The 22,438-nt window shown below is 47.5% G+C and overlaps 1 protein-coding gene across 4 annotated transcripts; it reads right to left on the reverse strand.

The window, feature by feature from the left end:
• Positions 1-4,318: 4,318 nt before the first annotated feature.
• LOC133368543 (interleukin-1 receptor antagonist protein-like) lies at positions 4,319-11,961 on the reverse strand. 4 transcript variants are annotated; one of them, XM_061592892.1, is made up of 6 exons: positions 11,850-11,961; positions 10,650-10,780; positions 9,952-9,994; positions 9,019-9,107; positions 8,277-8,401; positions 4,319-7,277 (listed from the first exon to the last, which is right to left on the reverse strand). In XM_061592892.1, exons 2-6 carry the CDS (start codon positions 10,687-10,689, stop codon positions 7,065-7,067), a joined length of 510 nt encoding a protein of 169 aa, XP_061448876.1. In that variant the 5' UTR covers positions 10,690-10,780; positions 11,850-11,961; the 3' UTR covers positions 4,319-7,064. The 4 variants fall into 4 exon arrangements, with proteins under 4 accessions (XP_061448876.1, XP_061448877.1, XP_061448873.1 ...); XM_061592893.1 differs by lacking the exon at positions 11,850-11,961 and adding an exon at positions 11,548-11,744; XM_061592889.1 differs by lacking the exons at positions 10,650-10,780; positions 11,850-11,961 and adding an exon at positions 10,521-10,642.
• Positions 11,962-22,438: the final 10,477 nt, after the last annotated feature.

Genomic DNA, 22,438 nt, shown 5'->3' on the forward strand with positions numbered 1-22,438 from the left:
GTGAGGGATTTTACATCTATTCCTCTGTCATGGACAGATCATCGCCTATTGAGGTGTAGGCTCACAATGTTTTCTCCCCTCTGCAAGGGTGGAGGACCTATTAAGATGGTCCGCCCCCGGAGACTAATGAATCCTGAAGGTTTTCAGAAGGCTCTGGGGAGTTTTCCGGCTGATAAAACTGACGCTCCTGTCGAAACCCTGGTCAATCTGTGGAATACGGAAATGACCCGGGCAGTTGACACGATCGCCCCGGTGCGCCCTCTCCTCTGCAGAGCTCAATTGGTTCCGTGGTTTACCCCGGAGATAAGAGTGATGAAGCAAGAAAGGAGACGGCTTGAGTGCAAATGGAGACGAACTCCCGACGGCTGTGGTCTTGCACTTGTGAAGATCTCTACCAAGCTCTATGTGAAGCCGGTGAGGGCAGCGAAGAAGCAGTACTTTGCTGCCTCCATTCAGTCATCTTCTAACCGCCCAGCGGAACTTTATAAGGTTGTTTGGGGACTTTTACACTCTGGTCCTCAGAACGCAATAATACCATCAATAGCCCGCTGTAATGAGTTTGCGAGACACTTCCAAGATAAGATCACAAACATCCGCCGGGACCTTGACTCCAATATTGTAGCAGTTGAGCCTAATGAGGTGTCCGGAGCACAGTCCTGTCCTGTTTTATTGGATGAATTTCAGTTGGTTCAGCTCGAGGACGTGGACAAGGTGCTTGGACAGGTGCGGGCGACCACTTCTGCTCTGGGTCCTTGCCCCTCATGGCTAATAAAAGCTAGCAGGAACGGAACAGCCGGATGGGCCAAGGAGGTGATCAATGCCTCTTTACGAGAGGGAGTGGTACCACCCTGCCTGAAACAGGCGGTGGTGAGACCGCTCCTAAAGAAACCCTCCTTGGACCCTGAAAATCTTGACAACTATAGACCAGTAGCAAATGTTCCGTTCCTGGGCAAGGTTTTAGAGCGTGTGGTCGCTCACCAGCTCCAGGCTCTCTTGGATGAAACTGATTATCTGGATCCATGTCAATCGGGCTTTCGGCCGGGGTTTGGTACAGAAACAGCCTTGGTCGCCCTGTATGATGACCTCTGTCGGGAGAAAGACAGAGGGAGTGTAACTCTGTTGGTTCTCCTTGATCTCTCAGCGGCTTTTGATACCATCGACCATGGTATCCTTCTGGGACGTCTTGCGGACTTAGGAGTTGGAGGCACTGCTTGGCGGTGGCTGTGCTCCTACCTCAAGAATCGTCTCCAGAAGTTGGTGCTTGGGGAGCATTACTTGAGTCCCTGGATACTCCAATATGGGGTCCCACAGGGTTCAGTTCTGTCCCCCATGCTCTTTAATATCTATATGAAGCCGCTGGGCGAGGTCATTAGGAGATTTGGAGTGCGTTTCCAGCAATATGCTGATGATACGCAGCTCTACTTCTCCTTTTCATCTTCTTCAGGTGAGGCTGTTAATGTACTAAACCACTGCCTGGCCGCGATAATGGACTGGATGAGAGCTAATAAACTGAGACTCAATCCTGACAAGACTGAGATGCTGTTGGTGGGGGGGCTCTCTGCCCAGATGGTTGATGTCCGACCTGCCCTAGATGGGGTTACACTCCCCCTAAAGGAGCAGGTCCATAGTTTGGGGGTCTTATTAGATCCGCTCCTGTCAATGGAGGCTCAAGTAGCCTCGGTGGCACGGAATGCGTTCTACCAGCTTCGGCTGGTAGCCCAACTACTTTTTATTTTATTTTATTTTTATTTTATTACATTTTTTTTTTAGACCGCCCTATAGCAATAAGCTCCCAGGGCGGTGTACAGCATGATAAAACAGGTTAAAATACAAAAACACAATAAAACATAATTAAAAATTTTCAATTTTAAATTCAAATTTTTAAATTTTTAAAATGCCTGGGCGACCCTATCTGGATAGGGAGAACCTTGCCACAGTTATCCATGCTCTGGTAACCTCTAGATTGGACTACTGTAATGCACTCTACGTGGGGTTACCTCTGAAGACGGTTCAGAAACTTCAGCTGGTGCAGAATGCTGTGGCCAGAGTTCTTACTGGGACAAAAAAAATTGATCATATAACACCTGTCCTGGCCCAGCTGCACTGGCTACCAATATGTTTCCAGGCCAGATTCAAAGTGTTGGTTCTTACCTATAAAGCCCTTAACGGCATTGGACCGCAATACCTGACGGAACGCCTCTCCCGCTATGTACCTACCCGGTCGCTGCGCTCGACGTCGAAGGCCCTTCTCCGTGTCCCAACGCATAGGGAGGCACGGAGAACAATAACTAGAGCTAGGGCCTTCTCAGTGGTGGCCCCCGAACTATGGAACGCCCTCCCTGATGAGATACGCCTGGCGCCTTCTTTGTTATCTTTTCGGCGCCAGGTAAAGACCTACCTCTTCACCCAGGCATTTTAAAAATTTTAAAATTTGAATTTAAAATTGAAAATTTTTAATTATGTTTTATTGTGTATTGTATTTACATCCACTTGTATTTTAACCTGTTTTATTATGCTGTACACCGCCCTGGGAGCTTATTGCTATAGGGTGGTCTAAAAATGTAATAAAATAAATAAATAAATAAATAAATAAATATCAGAGCTGTTTTGGTTCAGCCCAAGTTGTTTTTAGGTGCTCCAGTCTGGTGCAAAACGGGCCTTTCCCAGTGGCTGGTGACTCCTTTCCTTTGTCAAGTGTATGCTTAGCCTGGGCTGTGCTTTTCCCCTCTTATGGGCATATCCTGCTATGTTTTTTTCCAGTAACCCATAGAGAAATAACATCTTTATTTTGGGAGGGGTAGCCATGTTAGTCTTGTGGCACTTTAGAAGACAGGCAGAGAAATTCAAATTATGGGGTGGGGGAGGCGCATCCACTGGTGATTTGCCAGTGCAAATCTGCTGCATCCAAACCCTGCTTGGGGGCAGCTGGGAGGGGCTGTGCCCAGGATAAAGGCCACCAGTCCAGGGGAAGACGCAAAGATACACCTATGGCACCTATAGCAACTATGCCTGCACCACCCACACGCTTCCCAGCAAGCACAGCTGCCTTGTCCTATGTACACACGGCCAATTGGGGACACCTCAATGGGAGGGAAAAGAAAATGGGGGGAAGCCTCCAGCGCAGTGACCCCCTCCCAAATGTCACCGTGACAGACTCAGCATTCAGTCACAACACACCACCATCACCAATATAGAAACACCATATGGGAGGAACATAACTCATATGGGGCAGGGCGCTGCTATTGTCCCATCTCCTTCACCAGGAAGCCTCTTGATCATGGGATGGGCTTAGAGGGTCTGCATCTGGTGTTGGGCCAGAGAGACACATTAGGGGTGCTGCTGGTCTGTTGACCACCACCACCCCAGTTGCCCACCATCATCCCTGACTGAGCTGACCAAAGTGGTCTCTGGCATGATGTTGGAGGAACCCAGGATGGTAGTCCTGGGCAACTTCAATATCCACCCAGAGGCTGCCGTTTGGCTGGCTGAGACCTTCATGGCCTCCATGACAATCATGGGACTGTCTCATATGGTTGTCAGTCCAGCACATCAGGCACAGCACACCCTTTGTGTGGATCTTTCTCTGAGTTATATGAAGTATGGGCCGAAGGTAGGGGTGTGCAATGCACCCCCTTCTCAAGGTTGGGTTTGGTAGCAGCAATTCCCCCCTGTAAATGTGGTGGGCCTATTCAGATGGCCCACCTTCAGAGACTGATGGAACCTGATGTGTTCCTGAATGCTCTGAGGGATTTTCCAGTGGAGAAAGCTGACGATCCTGTCAACGCCCTGGAACAGCAAGATCAGGCAGCAGATAGATAAGAACAAGAGCCTGATGGATCAGACCAGTGGCCCATCTTATCCAGCATCCAGTTCTCACAGTGGCCAACCAGATGTCCATGGGAAGCCCACAAGCAGGACCTGAATACAACAACACTCTCCCCTCCTGCAATTTCCCCCAGCAACTGGTATTTAGAAACATCCTGCCTCTGACCGTGGGGAACATAGCCATCCTGGCCAGTAGCCATTGGTAGCCTTCCCCTCCTCCATGAATTTGTCTAATCCTCTTGTAAAGCCATCCATGTTCAGCTTCAGTGGATGCCCACAAGTTCTTGTGTTATGAGAGAGGGAGAAAAACTTTTGTGTATCCAGTTTCTCCCTGCCATGCATAATATCATACACTTCTGTCATGTCACCTCTAACTTGCCTTTTCTCTAAACTAAAAAGTTCAAAATGTTGTAATCCTTCTTCACAGGGGGTTGCTCCATCCCTTTGACTCAGGACTCAAGGCACAAACATCCAACAGCAACAGGCTGGGAGAACTGTGGCATCTTAGTAACACCTTTTATTGACAAATATACAAGCAGTCCCTAGGAATGGCCAATGCAGTCACTTTATCCTGCAGCTCATCCCCAAGGAGAGCAACTCTGCTCAGGGATGTCTGTGTTTATTGTTTTTATTTATATTCCACTTTTCTCAGTAGCATTTGAAAGCAACTTGCAAAAATAGGCAATAAAATCAATAAACAACACTACAAATAAAAGCAAAAAGAGTAGAAGAAAAACATATATAAAAGCAGCAGTCATAAAAATTTCTAAAAACAGCAGATGAGGGTCTACCATGCAGAGGAGGAGCCTGTCTGAACAGAAAGCAGGGAGGGGGAGGTGACCCCCTCCCCCTCTTCTTAATATTGATCTTCAAGCTCAAGCGGATTGGGGAGGGGGAGAGGTGGTTCTCGTAGTAACCTGGTCTTGGGTCTTTAAAGAGCAACACCTTCACTTTAAACTAAGCCTAGAAACAAACAGGTAATCAATGTTTTGAATTATACGTTGAGCTCCAGCTGGTGCTTTGGTAGCCACACATTAGGACCCCGTCACTATTTCCAGGCCCGTGAAGAGAGCTTTGCAGTTGCCCATCTGGAAGGGGGCAGAGCAATGTGAACTAGGCAGATGCAACAGGTACATATGCCTGGGTATCTCAAATGTAACTTAAGGCTATATCTTAACTGCTCCTGGCTGGGGAGGGCAGTGACTGTAGAGGGGCTGTGTAAACCTTCATGTTCTGCCCTTCCATTGATTCCTATGGGATGAATTTTAGTTACACCTGCATTTTTGGTGGGTGAGTTCTGTGAGTGGAGCCAATGAATGAATGGAGTTAGCATTCATTATTATTTATTTATTTATTAAATTTATATCCCGCCCTGCACCCTGAAGAAGCCCTGGGTGGCAAACAAATGATAAAACGCTAAAAACATCTGAAAAACAATTCCTATACAGATGCAGAGTGGGATAAAGGTCTCTATCAAAAGGCTTGTTGGAAAAAGAAGGTCTTCAGTAGGTGCCAAACTTTATTTTTCTCTCTCCTTGCCTGTGACAGTCTCCTCTCTTGTCCTTAACACCAGCAGGGCTTTCCTTGTGGTGGTGCAAGTAGATATGCCTGGGTAAGTCCACTTAAGGGGTAGAGACACTATCACTGTTCTGCTGTTTCCAGTGCGTCTCCACCTCTCTTTTTTGAAAATGGGGGCACATGATGATGCTGGTCAACCCCTGCCCCTTCTTACTGTTAAACCTGGTGGGAGCAGCTTGAGTGCGAGTTTTTTTTAAAAAATTCAATGTCGGAGGTTTCACAACTGATTGGTATATCAACCCATTGCCCCTCCAGGTGTGGCCAATGGAAACACTTTGCTGCAGGCTCAGACAGAGACAGTGATTGGCCCAATGCTTTGCTGTGAGCAGTCCTGAAAGGTCTGAAGTCAGCACTGGGGAAGAGAGATGTGGCTAGCAGAGGGCAGAGCGCTTCAAAAGGCAGCCAAGAAAACCATTCTGGCTGCTTTGGAAGTGACTAGTGTGCCCACAGCCCTTAGGTCAGCCCAGCTGGGGGGCAGGAGAGACATCACATCCTAACCTCTCCAACCAACATGTCTGTGTAGAACTGTAAAATAATTCAGGAATGAATTTCTGGTGCCAGGTCCAAGACAGCTGAACACATAACATTAGAAAAATGGCTTCCCTCCTTGAGACAGAGTTTTAAAAAATGCTTGGGAATTATGAAGGGAAAGTATTCTGCATTTTTTTAAAAAAACAAAACCCATTCATATTCAATAGTAGTGAGTCACCACTTTCCCCCTCCCTCTCTTAGTGGAAGCTCATTAAAAGCAGGTTCCTCAGCTGGGCTGCTTCATGTATGATTTGGGAGTGATAAAGTGGACTCCTGGTTACGCTCTTCAAGAATAAAGATGTGTTTCCCATAGCAAGAAAGCAGCTGTGATGTCTTTTCTGACATCCTTTCTCTCTGTCTCTCCCACCCCATCTCCCTCTTTCTCTCTGCCCTCAGTATGTTTGTCCAAAATCCCAAATCCTTCCTTTGAATCTGGGTTTGAAATAAATGCCTTATAACATCATGGGGTTGCTAGATAGCTTGCCCTGTGGTTTTCCTTCATAATGATGGCTGTGAAAGTATATAAAACATTCAGGATTCGTACTTTTAACTTCTGAATTCTTCACGTTCTAGTTCTACTATTTTCTTTTAAAACAAATGTTTTGTTTTGTTTAAGTACACCTGAATTGCAGCTATGGATCTGTTTTAGGTAAGCCTTGATTTCCCCAGATCTTCCCCCCTCCCAGTCCAAAACAGTTTTGGAGGAGAGGGATTAGAAGGTGCAAAAGTAGCAGTGGCAAAAACATTGGGCTGCCTCCCCCCACCCCGCCCACTCTACAGGTGTCCCCTACTGGAGACTGCAGCCTGAGCCGCAAACGGGGCACAAGCACAAATGTGTGGCATAGTTTGGCCCGGAAGGGACGCTGAATCTGCCGAGGCAAGATTGGTGCCCGTGAGGATCCGGTGCCGGGGCCAAGCAGCTGGGAGGAAGAGCCATCAGGACAGCTGTACCCGTGCAGGAGGGGACTCCATTAGGGCTGAGAGAGACTTCTGGGTGCCTCTCCATGCTCCGTCACCCACACGGGGGGAGGCTGCAGCATTACTGAGAGAGGAGTGGCTGTGAAATCCTTGGGTGTTGTAAGGAGTCCCTCGGGGAAATTGGGCACTTGGCAGCTGCTGCTCCTGAGGGCTCAGCAGGGCTGGAAATAAAAGTCCACCACATGAGACGGTCCAGGGAGCTGTGTGAGGCCAAGAGGCTCATTGGCTCTGGAAGAGGTGCACAAGAACCAGCCTGGGCAAGCAGCTGACTCAAATCGCCATATCCCATCCTTGTTGGACAAGAAGAAAGTAAAGCGGCCGGACTCCTCCCTGCTGTCTTTGTGTAGGTCGGTGATGTTGATGTTCTGAGGAGGATAAAAGGGAATGATGTGGTTAAAGATGCCTCTGAGGAGAGAGTCTGTGCTGGCGTGTGGGGAATGGTGGCAGGGAGGGCTGATCCCATCTCAGCTGGGCGTCTGTCCTCCCGGCTGATGAGGAGAACACGAATGTTCCCAAGGGAGCCAGATCCCCATGAGGCACCCAGTACTGACATGTCAGGGACGGCGGCTGGGAGGACATCTTCTTCCTAGGGCAGCCTGCAGGTGAGTTTTCTTCCTTGCCCACCCAGCGTGAACTACGCAAGTGAGGGGCAGGGAGGGTGGCTGGTTTGCCCAAGAAAGAGCCGCTCTGCCTGGGAGCGCAAAGGAGCTCTGCCAGGCTCTCAAGCTGACTCACGACTATTCAGCACCATGGGACTAGAGGCCTTTGGGGCTGGTAAACCCTAACGCAGAGAACTCTCCTTTGCCTCCCACCCTGCCTGTCCCCATTTCCCCCTCCTGCCTCTCTCCAGCACAGCCACCTCCCCCCATCCTGGCATCCATGAGGCCTCCTCTTGCCTCTCTCCAGCACCCACTGCACAGCAGAGGGACAGCCAACATTTGCCAAGAGCAGCTGCCTCTGCTGCTATTGTGGGAAAGAAGCCAAGTGTGGCACTGGCTCCACTCTGAGGCTGGAAGACAGAACAAATCACCCCTTTTCAAAGAGAGTTGCAGCCACTGAAGACAGGACAGACTGACGGGACGCACACATGCACACACGCACACCCAGAGGGGCAGCTTCTCCCCTTTCCCCTCCCACACAGGGAGCAATGCACATGAGGCTGTTGCAACTTGGGAGTAAGACTTACTGAACGTAACGGGACTTACTTCCAGGTAAACACTTAGGACAGGATCTCTTTCTCCCTCCCCCTCTCTCTCACACACAGCCTGCCTCTGGGTCTCTTCTCTGACACTTGTGGGATTTATAGCGAGGGTTCCCATCCCTATCACAAGCGCAATGTGGCGATGCGGAAGTGGCCCCCTCACCTCAAGCTGCAGCGCAGGCCAGGCACTGGAGGAGCAAGCCAGGCACCGCTTCCCATCCTGAATACTCAAGATGATGGGGAATTTGTCCTGGTGAAAGGCACGGTTGTGAATCCAGTATATCTTCTCTGGAGGTGGGAAAGAGAAATTGAGAGAGTCTGTCAACATCCTGTGGGGACTCCAGGTGAGAGATGGGATCTTGGTGGTCATTCTGGTGAGCGAGGTGAGGATTAGGGGCTCAGTGGCCCCCAGATGGGCATTAAGTGGTCTAGGGTTGCCTCTTGCCACCCTGGAGGCAGGAGAGGCTCTTCAAGAGCTCCTGGGCAGCTAAGATCCCACAGACACAATCTGCCTCCAGCTCAGAAGGGCACAACCTGAGAAAAGGAGGCCTTGGGCTAAGCTGCAAATGTTCCTCTCCCTTTCCAGCGACTGGGGGCTGGATGTGGATGCCAAGCCAGGCCAGGGACTGGGCCTATGATCGAGGCAGAAGCAGAGAACAGGCAGCAGTGAGAAGAGCGTGAGGATGTCTGAGGAAGATGCCTCCCTCTCTTGGTTGGGATTCGGAAACAAGGCTGGGGGCAGGAGGGAGCAGAGTGGGAGACACACACACACCCCCGCAGCTCCTCTGCATGTTCTGTGCTGGTTGCATATCCACAATACAGATCAGACCCAACCCACTGGGCATATTTCTTGTCTGTTCAGCCTATCAGCAGCTTCAGGAAAGCCCAACTCCACACAGACTCACCTTCCAGTGCAAAATTGGGGCCTTGCAGGTATCCAGCTACTAGTTCATTGTTCTGCAGGTACAGGGATTTCTGGTTGACATCCCAGATTCTGAAACATCAAGGGATGATGTTAAAAGAAAAACACTCCCTTTTTCTCCCATCAGCCATACACCTGGTAGCAATCCTCAGCATTTTCCAGATCTTCACATCGAGGAGGACCCGGCTGCCTCTGACTTGCCCAATCAGCGTGGAGGTCTCAAGGCCTACACCTGATTCTGCAGAAGCTGTCTGCCATTTACAAAACCCACGAGCCAAAGCTACAGCCCAAGGTGGTGCCTGACCCATTATCCAAGCCGAGGGCCTGCAGCAGCTCATCATTTCCCACTCCCAGCTGGCACCTTCCCCTGCTGTTGACTCGTCCGGCTCACCCCTGCATTCTGGCAGCATTTCCAGGTGGCAGCATCAAACTCACCAGAAGGGCGTCAGACGCCAAACTGGACTGAACATGAACACCTGTACTCATAATGGGATCACAGCACTGGGCACAGTGAAGCAGGAGGAATGGGGTGCTGTCAGTCCATCCTTCAAAGTCCTGCATGAGAACAATCCCTTTCACATCCTTCTCACTAGCTCTGAGACTCAGCATTCATCTATTTAGATGAGAAGTTTGTTTGGTCTCAAGAGCTCAGATTATGTGACATATTACAGGCAAAAAAAGAGAAATCAGGTATAATGCATCTGCCAAATGTGCAGTGTTTGCTGTTTGGTATCCAGTTTGTAGATGCTGGAGCAATTTTGACCAGAAAGTGCCAGATTAATGTGAGCACAATGATTTCTGCAGGCTCACAGGCACCGAGTTAGCAGCCTCTCCTATACAGGCTTTGCCACTTACGGACCGGCACCCATTCTGCTGTGCTGCGGAAACCGGCTGCCCATTGGCACAGGACACTTACCTGGACCTGAAGACAGCTGCCTGGGCATAGCCCTTGTCTCCATCTGGACAAAGAACAGAAAGAAGGAAGAGGAGAATGTTACTTGCTGGGCATTTGTGAGGCTCCATAGTGAATCTTGAATCAGGTGCTCTGCTTGGTCAGTTAGGCTGCCTTTTTATAGATTTCTTGTCAGCCACATGGTGGGAATGTACATTATTGCCAGACACTGTAATTAATTCTGTGGTTGCATCCCCAAATTTCCAGCAGTTCTTTTGCATGTTGCAATTCATGTTGCAACTTCAGATGCTGAAACTAAAGTTCCTTAAAACAGCAGCTGAAGTTCCTTCCTATTGCGACACACAAAGGGGAAAGGAAATGGCAACAAGTAAATACGGTGACAAGAAAACACTGGTTCAGTTTTAAGTTGTACCCCCAGCAAGGAATATAAAAACTCTTCAAGAGTCTTTACTTTAAGACCCATTCCTTGACAGGAGCTGTAGCTTGGGACTTCTCTGAGCAGAGGACGATTGCAAAGCCACAGCTGGTCCCTCACCAGAGCTCCAGTCCCCCGTCCTGGCATTTCTACTTACAAATTCGCCCAAGACAAGCATCAGAAGGAGAGATTGCCTTTCTCATGGTTAAAACATGGCTGTTGCAAGTGACCACAGTTAAAACAGAGAGAAGGCTTGAGTTGCGCATTGTCAAGGGCTCTTCCATACCAGTGCAGCCTAGCAGCTCCTGTGTTTGTGAGTCGCCCATTGTGCCTGCCGATCCTGTCGCCTGGACTTCCTCTGGGCCTCACCTCAGCTATTTATTATGCAGTCTTGGGAGGAGTGGCCAAGCTTGGAGGCTGCGGACAGAAAAGTAGAATTACAAAAGAGGCAAGTGATATTTGCATTTGGAGGCAAATCTATCTTCAGTTATCTCCCACCCCACAAATCTCAAGGGGCCTTTGCAGAGTTAGGCAATGCCACAACACCCTCTGAAGGCAAAGAAACTGTAGCTATGCTGTTATCCCTCCAGGGGACAACTGAAAAGGGAAGAGGACAGAGGACAAGTGTGTCTCTGGTGGGAAGGGCCTCTGCCTGAAACTCCAGAAGAGCTCCCTGGGCCAGCCAAAGGAGAGGACCAAGGGAGGGGTCAGCAAGGGAGGCGGCTGCCTGCTCCTGGGCTGCACAATCCAGCTTCCTCAAAGTTTCCACTATCATGGGTTGTTGGTTTTTTAAGAAGTCAGTGTTTGGCCCTTTGGAACGCAAAGCTTCACTTGGAAAAGATCTGTGGGTAATACCTGGGGAAATGGACTTGGAGTGAGGCTTCTGCTCCCCCACACAAGTGCTTGACCCTCCCCATGGCCAACAGAAGAAAAGTTATACACAGAAAAACTGCAGAATAAATTATGTAATGCCAGCACTTTTGTGTACTTTAATCTGCACGATTTACAGTGCAGTCCAAACACCAGAAATGCCAGGTTGGTTGGGTGGTGGTGGTAAGATCCAGCATATTGAGCCCCCCACACCCAGTGGAGGGATATCCATTTATACATGCCAGCATAAATGCACTACACCAGTGGAAGTCCAGTCTCCTTGGCCCCACCCCATATGCAAGAGGCAAATACACCTGCAGACGATGTGTTCACAGGACCCCCCCAAAAGGGGATGTGACATAGGTAGGGGAATGGGACATGGGGAGGAAGGATGTGCAACCCCATCCAATCATTGCTCAGCCTACAGCGATTCCTTTGCAAGCAGCTGCAAACTACAGCCACAAAAAGGATGGTGCAGCTGGACACGCCCCTTAGGGAACAATGAGAAGAGCCCTCTCTCCCTCCACCTGCCAGCCACCCCACGCTGCTCCTGAGAGAGCAGCTTCTGGATCCAGTGGGAAGAGGGCGTGCACCAGCAGCAGGATACCAACCCCACCTGTGCCACAGGAGGAGCACTCCGAGTTAGGTTGGGACTTCCGGTTTCCGGTCGCTGACTTCGGGTGAGATTCTCCCTTGCCTTGTTTAGCTTATCTAAATCTATAAACAACATAGGTTCAGTTTTAGCCATAATACAAGCCCAGATTTAGCTATTTTGGAGTTTAATCCTTTTAGTCTTTAGTGCAAAAAAAAAAAATGCTCCTAGGGAACGTTGTTGCTGCTTTCGTCTAATTGCCAAAACTGCCTTGAAGTTTTACGGCTCCGTTCTCATACAGCCTTACGAACTAAACTTCACTGAAAAGAATGGTGCTAACAAGAAAGGAGAGAAGAGCATTAGGCCTCCCTCTTCCCTCGCAGAGTTTACCAAAGAAAGATAAAACCGAGAAGATAAATAACAAGTCGAAGATAAAGCAGATAAGTCAGAGGAAACAAGACTGTTCTCCCCCATTACATCGACTGGAACCTGAGTTAAAGGGACAGAAGAAAATTACAAACTTTTTCCCAACGGTTCCCAAACACCATCCTGAAAAGGACTTTGCAGCTTCGGTTTCCTCTCCTTTAGAATGGTCTCTGCCTCTCAAAGGCTTTCTCCATAACCACAAAAGTGACTTACCAGCAATGAACTTGGCTGAAGAACTAGAGCTAGCTGAAAGACAATATACAGCAAGAGATTCTGCTCTTACAAAAGGAGATACTGCTTTAAGGGGTAATCTGGATACTGACATACAACAGGTTGTTGCAGTCAACATTGATACACCAAATTCAATACAAGTTTGCCAGATTGCCATCTCTTCCTCGCGTCATGAGGTAGAACAGCACTGCGACAGTTTTGAGAAACAACAGGTGACTCACGCTTCTCCATCGGACTCTAATCACCTGTTTCTAAATGAAGTTACAACTGATTCTACTTTACAAGGGTGGTTACTTATGCTGACCACGGATTTGGAGAGTCTCAAGTCATTTATGCATGAATGTAACTCATTAACGACGTTAGTCACATCAAGCTTCATTCCACAAATCAATGTGTCCCCCACCTCCCAGGGGCATTTGGCAAGATCTGCAGCCCCCACGAAACCTGTCCAACAGAAATTAGGCAGGGGCAGAAAGAAGGGGCCGGCATTCCACGTAAAAAAGAGTAAAAACGTGAAGTCTAAAAATCTTCCGCGGAAAAGCAGGATGAATTATAAGAAACTTTTTAACTTGTTAGAATCTACATCTGTTATGGAGTCACGAAAATCTAAACCTTCCTCACCTCAATTGCCAAACAAACTAAAACACTCTGATATAAAGACTTTTGCAGTACCTAAAGCAGAAGGAAGAATTATTGTTCCATCGATTTGTGAGGGGAAGAGTACATCTGAAACCCCTCCCCCAACTCCTTCGCTTTATATGCCTTTGCAGGATCCCTGGCAAGATGCTCTGAGGGGTGTATCTATAAAACATCAGCCGGCGATATCAGCCTCATCCCCGAGCTGGAAACTTGTACTTATAAGCAATAAGTTAGTTCTAATTAACTATCCAAAACCTTGGGGTTTAATAAGCCCATTAAACAGGAAACGTCACCTGGCAGATTTACTGAATAAATCGCTAATTCCATTTCGGTATAGGGAAATCCATACAATTGACATCAATCAAGTAGAATATCTTTACTTTAACAGTAACAGAGCGCGGGCTGTGGTTACTTTTGCCTCACAGGAAATAGCCAAGCAAATATGGCGTAATAAAGACTCTTTGTTTAAGCAGGGCATAACAATTCTCTGCTTTTTTGCAAATGTTGCCCCCCCAATGGTTTTAACAAATGATCTGAACAAGTGTCAAAATCAGCTTGACATACCAGCCCAATTAGAACCGGAATTGTTGATAGATTTAGAGGATCAAGTTAATCTTGTTGTGGGACAAGCAGCTCGAATTCGGCCAGAGCCCCTCACAGCGTTAAATTACCAAAGGAGCTATTCTAGTTCAAATTTTAAGGAGGATCGGATCACCCAACAAAGGGAAAACGTAGTCTCTGATTGTGTTACCATCAAAGATTCTACTCTGATAGTTAACCATCATCTGCCTGCTAAGTTCCATCGCCAGAAGGACCCACTTGATGATCTTTTAGAGGAGGATGAACAATTCCTGATATAGTCTTTTGGATTATTGCCCGAGACTGAACGGGACAAAATTTTAAATAGACTAGTTCATCTTTCATTACGACTCTCGGTGATTCATGAACGTTCAAAGGCGAACTCGTACCCAAAGGATGAAGTGGAAAAGGAAGTAAAGGATGAATCTAACTCGCTTTTTATAACGGGTCTGCAAGATCCCCAAAGACAATTTCTTACTAACATGCGTGATGTTTTATGTTGCATGAACTCTCCACCTGGGCTAGATTCCAGAGAGGGCATGTCCAACCGGATCTTGACTGAGGCGTCAAATGAACTACCAGGGTCAGTTTGACATTTTATGATCCTGTCATGGAATATCAAGGGATGGTCCAATAAAGACTGTAAGGACGACCTCTTCAATTTTTTACAGCAATATAAGATCATATGTTTGCAGGAAACCTGGGTTACAACTGATTCATCAATGTCTCTCTCTGGTTTTCAGGCTTATTCCATTCCAGCGTTTAAACATAGCATTAATGGCAGAGGTAGTGGTGGGCTCTGTATATTTATATCTGATGACTTGCCGCTAGAGATCCATACCCTAAATCCACCTAGCGAACATTTCGTACAAGGTCTAAGGATTTCTAGCTCATTGACGGGTCCACTCATTATATAAATGTGTATTTTCCTCCTCATAAAGCTAGGAATCTATCATCATATAATGTTTGGGACCAATTATCTGAGTTTATAGCTCTATTGGAGTGTCAATATTCGGATTATAAATTGATTATTTGTGGTGATTTCAATGCCAGGATCAGTGATGGTAGTTTAGATGTACTTTCACTAAACCATGATCCGGTTAACCCTTTCTCCCTGGAGGATAGGATTTTGCGAGAAAAAACGCTAAATAAGCAAGGTCAGAGGTTAATAGATTTAATCCTCTCTCACCAGCTAATCAATTTACATGGTTCTCTGCTTGATAATTCTAATGGGGCCTACACTTATTTTTCCATCCGGGGCGCCAGTGTAATAGATTATATGCTGGTCTCAAGTACATTTCTCCCGAGGGTGGATCGTTTTCGTGTTCTGGATAGAATTGAAAGCGACCATTTCCCTTTGGTATTGAGTCTAAGATTGATTAACCCGCTGTCCCCCCCCGGTATTACCAAATAATGAAAATTTACAGATTGCGGACCGCAGAGTATTCTGGTCCTCAAACTTACACACGCTCACTCTCCAAACACTCGGAAATCCTGGTATCTCTGAGATCAGACAGGCAGTTTTGGAGTCGAATATGGATCCCACTATAGCTTACCTGCAAATTTTAGCTTTGATTAAACCTTTGCTAATTAAAAGATGCAGACCCATTATAACTCAGTTTAGGAGTAAGAGTTGGTTTGATCAAGAATGCAAGTCGGCAAAGCATCAGTTAGTTAAACTTACTCGTAAAATATTAAGAGACCCAGTCACCTTTAACTATAATCAACTCACTAATCTGCGTTCTTCATATAAATCCCTAATCAGATATAAAAAACAGATGTTCGCAAGGAGCCAGTGGGACAGGCTTTATCAAGCTTGGCAGGATGGCAACGATCGCCTCTTTTGGGAGTTGGTCGCTACTGGCTCTGGTATTTACAGACAATTTATATCTAGCAACATTTCTCCATCAAAGTGGCAGGAGCATTTTGCCCAGTTATTCGCTTCCCAGTCTACGACAAATCTCATTTGCCCTGTCCATATTAAGCCTAGTCCTTACTTCTGGCCCCCGGTCACACCATCTCATGTTAGATCACTTATTTCTGCACTAAAAAAGGGCAAGGCTCCGGGGGAAGATATGATTCCCCCGGAGCTTTTCCTTGGCTTTCCAGATTGGTGGGCACCTATTCTGGCCAAGCTTTTTACTAATAATAACAACACAGGATTAATGCCAGACGGCTGGAAACAGAGTATAGTTATTCCCATTTATAAAAAAGGTATAAAAGACGACCCGAACAACTACCGGCCTATAAGTCTTTTGGACATAGGCGCGAAGATATACAGTAAGTTCCTTCTTCAAAAACTGGAGGAATGGGAAATTGAAAATCAGATTATCGCTCCGGAACAAGCAGGGTTCCGGAAAGGCCAAAGCACATTAGATCACTGTGCCACTCTTTATTTCCTCGCAAGGCAGGCTGTAGGTGGTCCCACTAAACATTTATATGCCGCCTTCGTGGATTTAGCTGCGGCATTTGATTCAATCGATAGAGATTGCCTTTGGGCCAAGCTGGCGCGAACTAACATTAATAAACGCCTACTATTCTTAATTAGAGAACTATACTCAAATAACATCCTTAAAATTAGAGTAGGTAATAACTTGACTGACCCAATAGCAGTAAGAAGAGGAGTTAGACAAGGGTGTCTTTTGGCACCCACTTTATTCAACCTATATCTGAATGATATAGTATATGAATTAGAAGGATCAAAATATTTTCCACCTTCTGCAGGTAGTAGAAAGATCTCTACTCTTTTATATGCAGATGATATGATCCTCCTTTCCCTTACGCCTGTAGGACTAAGAAGGCTTTTGACGAAGCTAGACTCTTACTGTAAGACTGAGGGACTTCAAATCAATTATAAGAAAACAAAAATAATAGTGTTTGGCAACAAATATCAAAAGCATACTTGGTCTATTGGGAATCATCCAATTGAACAATGCCGGTCATTCAAGTATCTTGGAATTCATTTCCAAGACACGCTAGCCTGGAAAACACATTTGGCAGCCATTAAATTGTCCGCCACTAAAGCGACAGGTTCAATATTAAAATTCTATAGGACAGCGGGGGGGAATTTGGTAGCTCCTGTTTTAAAAATCTTTCAAAGCAAGATTTTAGCTCAAATTACTTATGGGGCGGCAATTTGGGGGTGGTCAGTGTCTTCATATTCTACCCTTGAGGCCATCTAAAACACCTTTTTTATATGCTTACTTCGCCTTTCGCCTGGTACGCCGGCTGCATTCATGAGAGCCGAAACTGGTTTGCTCCCTATTAGTGCCCGTATACATGAATCTTTTCTCCGTTACTGGTCATCTTTGGCAAACTCGTCAGTAAAGATATTAGCAAGGTTATGTTATGAAGCGGCAGCAGTAAATAATGCCTGGAACTCCAAATTTCGGATGGTTCTTGCTCATTATCATATCTCCATTCACCCTATATCTGCGCTGCATAGGTATAATATTCATGATCATATAGCGAGACATTGCATTTGGCTTGATGGTTTGACAATCCTAAATTCCAAATTTTCTAGATGGTTTAATCTTTTCAAATGTGAACATAAATTGGCTAATTACTTAACATATCAACTGCCGGTTCATCTTAGACATGCATTTACTGCTTTAAGATTTCAAACTATGCCAACAGTAATGCTAACTGGGCGCTATCAACAAACTCCACTTGAACAACGTCTTTGTAAATGTCATATGGAGAAAGTGGAAGACTTACCTCATTATTTATTTGATTGTCCGATCTACTCTCAGCCCAGATCCGAGTTCCTTGACCCTGTAATAACCCTTCTGGGTCCCAGATCCGATGATTATTTCATTACACTCCTTTTAGAAGATAATGAATATTGGAAAACTTACCTGGTGGCACGTTTCGCCTATGTTGCGGAAAAACTGAGGGCCAAACATCTATGTTCCCTGGATTTAGTTTCAGTCTAAGGCTAATAGGTTTTAAAGTTTTATATGGACTTTTTTTTTTAATAGAACTTGTTCAGTTTATATTGGTTTTATTGTATTTATATGTGTTTTTTAAGTCTGCATGTATGTTGCGATGTCCAACGGCTTGCAATTAATAAATTACTTACTTACTCACTCATGCTTCTCACAGCACAACATGCTGCCTCATGAGCTCAGGAGCGGGGCTCCCGGGAGGGGCAACATGGGGGCAGTGCACTTTGCATGTTGCGGAGCACCCCACCTGCCAAACCATGGCCCCTGGTTGGAAAAGGCCACACTTCAAGCAAAGTTCCCAAGATGAGGGAGAGGAAACAGTGCTAATACTTCTCCCTCAAGCCTCTCTCCCCAACAGGACTTGGGAAGTCCGGAGTCCAGGGCAATAGGAACAGCACCGAACACCCGCACCCTCCGAGCCCCCACAGGGTCATTCCAGGAAAGGGGGACACAGGGAAAACCCAAAACAACCCCCATCCCTTGTATGGGGGGCTGGCGGGGGGCAGCAGCAAACACCCCTCCAAACAGCTGAGGCTACTGTGGGCCTTCACACTGCCACACCCCTGGCAGGATCCAGACCTGTAGCCAGGGTGGGGGGGGGGCATCCCCCTAACGGCTTACAAATAAATAAACAACAGGAAAACCCTCCCTTACTTGCCAGGATCTCACCCTTGCTCCCACACATGGCCCCTGCTGTGCGTGCCGGCACCCACGTCACTGCAGAGCCTTCTGCTAGAGACTGGTGTGACATCCCCCATGCCCAGAGATGCAAGAGCAAGCTGCTCCAGGCCACTGGTCAATGCGACTCCCACAACTACCAGCCCTGGAGAGTGTGTGTTGGCCGGGAGATTTGCAGGAGCGGCCCAGCACTCAGACCGGTGCCATTGAGGGGCTGCACACTAACAAGCTAACCAAAATTCCTGGCCCTCAAGAGTGTTTGTCTTGCATCTGGCAGTCCCAGGGATGTCCAGGCCCCAGCGAACGGGCCAAGCAGCTCCAAGGCCAGAGGAGAAGTGCCCCAGGCGGGTAAGGAGGTGCCAGGCCAAAGGTCAAATGCCCCCATCACTGGTCCTGGCAACAGCAACAACTGCAGCAGCAGCAGCAGGCGCTCTGCTGTAACCAGAGACAGGGCTGGGCACTGAGGGGTCAGCTACCCTGATGCCCCCAACTCCTAGCTCGCCTTTGTGTGTGTGTGTGTTGTGTGTGTGTGTGCGCGCTTTGTGGTTTGTAGAATACCCAACACGCTTGCACTGGGCACTCCTGTTTCTTTACTGTTGCCTTTGTTGGAATAGGAAACTATATTGTGGGAACTAGTTTTTTATAAGTGAGGGGTAAACTAACATTCCTAGGATTCTTGGGGGTGGGAGCCATGTGTTTTAAATGTATGGTGTGGATGTGGCCACAGAATCTGCTCTTGGACCACAACTCCCAGCATCCTCTCCTGTAGGGACCTAACACAGAGCAGGAGGATGAGAAGTACCATCCAGACAGGGCTGGAATGCACGCAGGTAAGCTACTCCTGCCACAGGCTGCTTTGGAACGCAGGGACGGGGTAGGCGACAGCCTGGCATGTGAACCTTCCCAGGCAAGCCTTCTGTATTTAAATTTTACAAAATTTATAGACTGCTTGATTGTAAATAACCTCTAAGAGTTTATAAGAAACATTAATAAAAACAGTTAAAAACAAATTGAAAACAAATTAAAAACATTTCAAAAACAGCTGTAGGCTAAAAACAGATTAAAACACATCAACATCTATGTGTCTTGATAGGCTTGCCTAAAGATAAATGTTTTAAGCAGGCACCGGAAAGGAAGGCACCTGCTTGTCAACTGGCCTTAAGGGTGGGGAGGCCGGCAGCTGGCAGGAGGGGCGGGGGCAGATAAGGCGCAGCCCATGGAGAGAGGAGGGCAGGGCAGGCAGTGAGCAGCAGGGGCCACTGTCGCTAGGGGCCAGCGCACATGTGCAAGACGGGGCCCTGAAGGCGGCTGACATTGTGAGGCTGCGGTTGACAGCAGCATCTTGCCCCACAGTGCTCCAAAGCAACATGCTGATGCACTGATAGGGCGGGGGGGGGGGTCCTGCCTGTGGTGCAGAAGCATGTCTCCATTGCCTCCCCCATCAGGCCCCCAGCCCAGCCAGGTCAATGTCTATGAGTAGCTGCCACACTGCTGCTACACCGCACAGCTTGGTACAGGCTATCACCACTTTGGTTACCTTCACAGGGAAGTGCACGCGCGCGCGCGCGCGCGCACACACACACACACACACACACCCTGTGTGATGGAGGCAGCAGCACCAGATCATGGGCATCTTCCCAAGTGTGTTTGATCACCATGTGTTGCCAGGCCACCTGACTATAGCATGCTAAGTGGCGGGCACATCCACATGAGCAGGAGAGGACTTATTTATTTATTAATTATTTTGTTTATATCCTGCCCTTCCTCTCGGCAGGAGCCCAGGGCAGCAAACAAAAACACTAAACACTTCAAAATATCATAAAAACAGACTTTAAAATACATTAAAACAAAACAACTTTAAAAACTTTTTTTTAAAGTTTTGAAGACATCTTAAAAAAAGGTTTAAAAACACATTAAAAAGCAATTCCAACACAGACGCAGACTGGGATAAGGTCTCAACTTAAAAGGCTTGTTGAAAGAGGAAGGTCTTCAGTAGGTGCCGAAAATATAAGAGATGGCACCTGTCTAATATTTAAGGGGGATACTTAGAGAGTAGCCACGGTTGGCTGTAGAAGGAAGGTGGCCACGGCCAGTGGCCCCCACACCCCAGCCCAGCCACCATCTCTGGGCCAGTCCTCGAGCACGTTCAGCAAAGCCACGGACTCCATACCCGAGAAGGCATACACGCTCTTCAGTAGGGTGGCTTTCACATGGGTCAGGGATCGCCAGTCCTGCACCCATGGGTGCCACAGCAGGTGCAAAGGCCCCAGACCCTGAGCCTTTGTTTCTCCTTCCATCCTCTGCAGTCTGATCCAGCAGGAAACTGGCTGAGATTACATGGTGGTGGTGCTACCGCTGCAGAGGAAAGGGTGGTGGAGTTGCCTGCTGTTCATGCTCCAGCATGAACACCTGATGGGGTTGTTTTCTGAGTGTTTGAAGGGTGTGTGTTTGCTTTCCCCATCTGTCTTCTGAGCTGCTATGCCATTTGTGCTTTGTATCTCCTGTGCTTGCAGTAAATCTTCCTTTGGCATCTCCTGGTGTGTGAAAATTGTTCCTTAGTATGTGGGGAATACTGGTTCCATGTGGGTGTGCTTGAAGGGGCATTGAGGGTACCAGCAGCTCCATATATTTGTGTGTGTTTACAGCACTTGGTCTGGTTGTGCCATTTGTGCGTATCCACCTGTGATTGGTTGTGTAGGATGGGCGTGCCATGCATGCCTGGGGGCCAGTATGCATTGACTGGGTGATGCTGGCAGAGTTGCTATGGACACGGTGTGCATCTTTGCTTTCCCTCTTCTGGGCTAGGGCTCTTTCCACCCCACCCCCCCAGCATGCCGGCTGCTTACAAATGCGGTTTGGATGCATTTGTTTTTAAGTTGGTCTTTTGCCAGCAGCTCCAACTTATACCACTTTCCTATAGTATGGATTAAGCTGTAAATGAATGAAAGCACTTTGTGTTTACCCCACGCAGCCTGTCTGCAGCTGCTATTCTGAGAATAAAGGAATGGGAAATTGGCTTATTCTAAGTGGGTACGTGATGCCTCCTCATGGCCCTGTGATGCAGAAACTGGTTTTCTACAGACACAAGCTGCGATATGAGGAAATGAGATCATTTCCAATGAGAAGACCTGTTTGTTTTCAGGAATGTAAGGCTACAAGATGTTGTGCAATGCATGTCCAACTGCCATAAAAATTATGCATGTCTGTGTTGCCTTTGCCTGTGTGGTCGCATTTGTTGCGTGTCACAGGCTCAACGTGAGCCAGCAGTGTGATGTAGTTGCTAAAACAGCTAATTCAGTCTTGGGCTGCATTAACCAAAGCACGGCCTCCAGATCAGAGGAAAGGAGAGCTCCACTCTGTTCTGCATTAGTCAAGCCACATCTGAAGTACTGTCTCCAGTTCTAGGAGACACATTTTAAGAAGAACATTAACCAGCTGTAACATGTACAGAAGAGGGCAGTCAGGACAGCGAGGGGTTTGGAAGCCAAATGGAATGGCTGAGAGAGCTGGGCTACTTTAGCCTGGTGAAGGTTTCATCTGTTTAGACTACCTCAGAGACAGTTAACATCCACAGGAACAGAGGCAGAGGTGGCGACTGCCTTCTGGTCCATCTAGCTCAGCACTGACCACCGTGCCGGGCAGTGGCTCTCCAGGGTTTCAGGCAGAGAAGGGTCTTTCGCAGAACTAGCTGGAGATCCCGCTTGAGACTGAACCAGATGCTCTCACACTGAACTACAGCCCTTCCAGATGCCTCAATGGCCAGTTCCTTGAGCTGGATGGAGCCCCAGCTGACAAGGATTTAAGGCAAGTTAAGAAGCAGGGCGAGGAGAGGGTAACTAACACCCATTTATTTAATTATTCAATCATATAATCATATAATATAAGGGGCCTATAAGGCCATTGAGTGCAGCCCACTGCTGAATGTAGAAATCCAACTTAAAGCATCCCCAACAGGTGGCTGTCTAGATCCCCTAGATGACTGTGTCTTAGAACAGCTGGTCATGGAACCGACCAAAGGGGCAGTGATCCTGGACTTAATCTAAAGTGGTTTCTAAGACCTAGTGAGATATGTGTGTCAAACCAATTGGGAGCAGTGACCATAGTGCTATTAAA

The sequence above is a fragment of the Rhineura floridana genome, chromosome 12 (genome assembly GCF_030035675.1).
Source record: "Rhineura floridana isolate rRhiFlo1 chromosome 12, rRhiFlo1.hap2, whole genome shotgun sequence".
NCBI classification, from domain to species: domain Eukaryota; kingdom Metazoa; phylum Chordata; class Lepidosauria; order Squamata; family Rhineuridae; genus Rhineura; species Rhineura floridana.

Excerpts from the sequence above, each read along its gene's own strand:
- LOC133368543 (XM_061592889.1), bottom strand. The coding sequence starts at position 10,629 with ATGCGCAACTCAAGCCTTCTCTCTGTTTTAACTGTGGTCACTTGCAAC. Across the intron at positions 9,995-10,520 it reads TGCTTGTCTTGGGCGAATTT|ATGGAGACAAGGGCTATGCC; the intron begins GTAAGTAGAAAT and ends TTCTTTGTCCAG. Across the intron at positions 7,278-8,276 it reads GGCCTGCGCTGCAGCTTGAG|AACATCAACATCACCGACCT; the intron begins GTGAGGGGGCCA and ends TATCCTCCTCAG.